Source organism: Limulus polyphemus, unplaced genomic scaffold (genome assembly GCF_000517525.1).
Source record: "Limulus polyphemus unplaced genomic scaffold, Limulus_polyphemus-2.1.2 Scaffold3431, whole genome shotgun sequence".
Classification (NCBI taxonomy): Eukaryota; Metazoa; Arthropoda; class Merostomata; order Xiphosura; family Limulidae; genus Limulus; species Limulus polyphemus.
In genome coordinates this window covers 74623-77185 of record NW_013669041.1, presented here as the reverse complement: position 1 = coordinate 77185, position 2563 = coordinate 74623, and the positions used below count along the sequence as shown (strand labels likewise).

Here is a 2563-nt window from a genome sequence, read left to right as displayed (position 1 = left end):
TGTGTAGATAAAAACAAAGTCTTTGTATTAGCAAGAATTGTGTTTATATTAAAAGAATTGTTATTAAATATTTGTATCGTTAACCGTGTGTAGATAAAAACAAAGTCTTTGTATTAGCAAGAATTGTGTTTATATTAAAAGAATTGTTATTAAATATTTGTATCGTTAACCGTGTGTAGATAAAAACAAAGTCTTTGTATTAGCAAGAATTGTGTTTATATTAAAAGAATTGTTATTAAATATTTGTATCGTTAACCGTGTGTAGATAAAAACAAAGTCTTTGTATTAGCAAGAATTGTGTTTATATTAAAAGAATTGTTATTAAACATTTGTATCATTAACCATGTGTAGATAAAAACAAAGTCTTTGTATTAGCAAGAATTGTGTTTATATATTTGTTATTAATTTGTGTTATTAAATATTTGTATCGTTAACCATGTGTAGATAAAAACAAAGTTTGTTCTTGATCTGTTAGTTTCAGAAGGAAAATAAAGTAGTCCAGTCATTAGTTTAAACACAGGTTAAAGAAAGATAAAGTAGTTCAGTCATTAGTTAAACACAGGTAGGAGAAAGTGTTTAACTAATAACTGGACTACTTTATTTTTCACCAGTTAAACAGCTATGGAATTATCCCCGTGTTGACTTTCCGTCATGTATTTTTCCAGAATTAACTGACATTTAATGAACAAAATTCACCAGTTAAACAGCTATGGAATTATCCCCGTGTTGACTTTCCGTCATGTATTTTTCCAGAATTAACTGACATTTAATGAACAAAATTCTCCAGTTGTTGAATACATCACGAAGCTTCCTTTAGTGACCCTACCATTGCTTAAATAACCAACTTAACCATTTAATAGCAGTAGCATGATTAGAATTACTAAACCCACACCACTTTCACACCTAGGTATGTGCACATAACCTAACAGTTTAAAGTAGAACTTACCGAGCAGTTTGGATTTTCCATTGCCTTTACCCAAGCACATGACTCCATGGTAACAGGTCTGACAGTTTCTGTTCGTCCTTCTCTAAATAATCGTGTCATGGAGGCTTCATAAGTTAAACTAAATTTTCTGGCATCCTGAATATAATTAATAATAGTACAATCAGAATGGGGGGCTTATATAAAAAAAAATAACTATCTTCGTTTCTGATTTCTTTTAAAAACTGTTCTATTTTACTTTCACTACACCCAATTCTACTTGAGAAATTCTTACATTTTTTTAATTATTTATTAATTGAGCATTAATTCCTACCAAAAGAAATTCTTTTTGCCCTTTAAAATATTGGGATGGATTTGTGGGTACTTTGATACTTCTAAGACTAGTTTGTTTATGCATCATCAAACATTTTTGATGTTCAGACAGCCTAACGGATCCCTAATCTCAGCTTTTCCGTATTCATTGAAAAGCTACTGAAGCTTATTCACACTAATGTAATCTGTTATTCACAATTATATAACATTAGTTCAATACAGGAATTTCCATAGTACCAAGCTTCTGTACAAGATAGAAGGTCAATCTTCGCACACTTTGCGTAGACCCTCTACCGTTCATGGACGTGTAAGCTTCCAAGATTGTGTTTTAAGCAGACGAAAGTCATAATGGCTCTACATCATTTAACAATCTTGATATACAAATATCCTTCCTGAAAAGAGGCTGTCACATATTCCTCCAGCCATTAGTCTACCCTGGCAGCATTACACAGTTGATTAGTTGGATATACACCGTGAATTAAATATACAAGCGCTAATGACTGGACTACTTTATTTTTCTCCTATTTGTGTTTAAACTGATGACTGGACTACTTTATCTTTCTCCAACCTTGAAATATATTTGTTTGATGTTCAAATCCAGTTGTTTATTTGAAGATTAAGAAATATGTAAGATTGTAAATAGTTCATTTGGGCTCTCGCTGATTGAGTTGTTTATGTTATTTAAATGAGGATGAATAAGGAAACGGATTGCAATAATGTTTTGATGGGGATTTGAAACAAATCCATATGTGAATCTTCCATTTCTACTTCACTATGCATCTTATTGTAATCAATTTTGATACTTAACGATTGTCCTGACACTAAGCCAGGATCATTTTGATGTTTAACTTGGTTATTTGAAAGAACTTTGTTGTACATGTTATTGTAAGCAAAGAGCAAATAAGTGTTGAATAAAAAAAAAAAAAAAATGTATTAATTTATGTGAATTTAGACAGAAGAGAAACGCTCCTTATTGAAAAAAGCCTGTACTCGTCACCAGCGGGGATATCAACACACTATGTGTGGGAAGGGAATTGATCGTCATCTGTTTTGTTTGTACGTTGTCTCCAAGTACTTAGAAGTGGACTCTCCTTTTCTAAAGGATGTTCTTAGTGAACCATGGAAACTGTCCACAAGTCAGGTAAAAATTGCTCATTAGGATCTTAATACCATAAGCCAGGTAAATAAAGATTGTTCATTAGGATCTCAATACCACAAGCCAGGTAAATAAAGATTGTTCATTAGGATCTCAATACCACAAGCCAGGTAAATAAAGATTGTTCATTAGGATCTCAATACCACAAGCCA

The 2563-nt window shown here is 31.8% G+C and overlaps 1 protein-coding gene across 1 annotated transcript in view; it reads right to left on the bottom strand.

Moving 5' to 3' along the window:
• The window catches only part of LOC106469338 (carnitine O-palmitoyltransferase 1, muscle isoform-like), a 66093-nt gene that overhangs the window by 10844 nt on the left and 52686 nt on the right, over positions 1-2563 (bottom strand). The window contains exon 19 of the mRNA XM_022397835.1: positions 947-1081. Coding sequence (XP_022253543.1) covers positions 947-1081 — 135 coding nt within the window. The remainder of the gene's footprint in view (positions 1-946; positions 1082-2563) is intronic.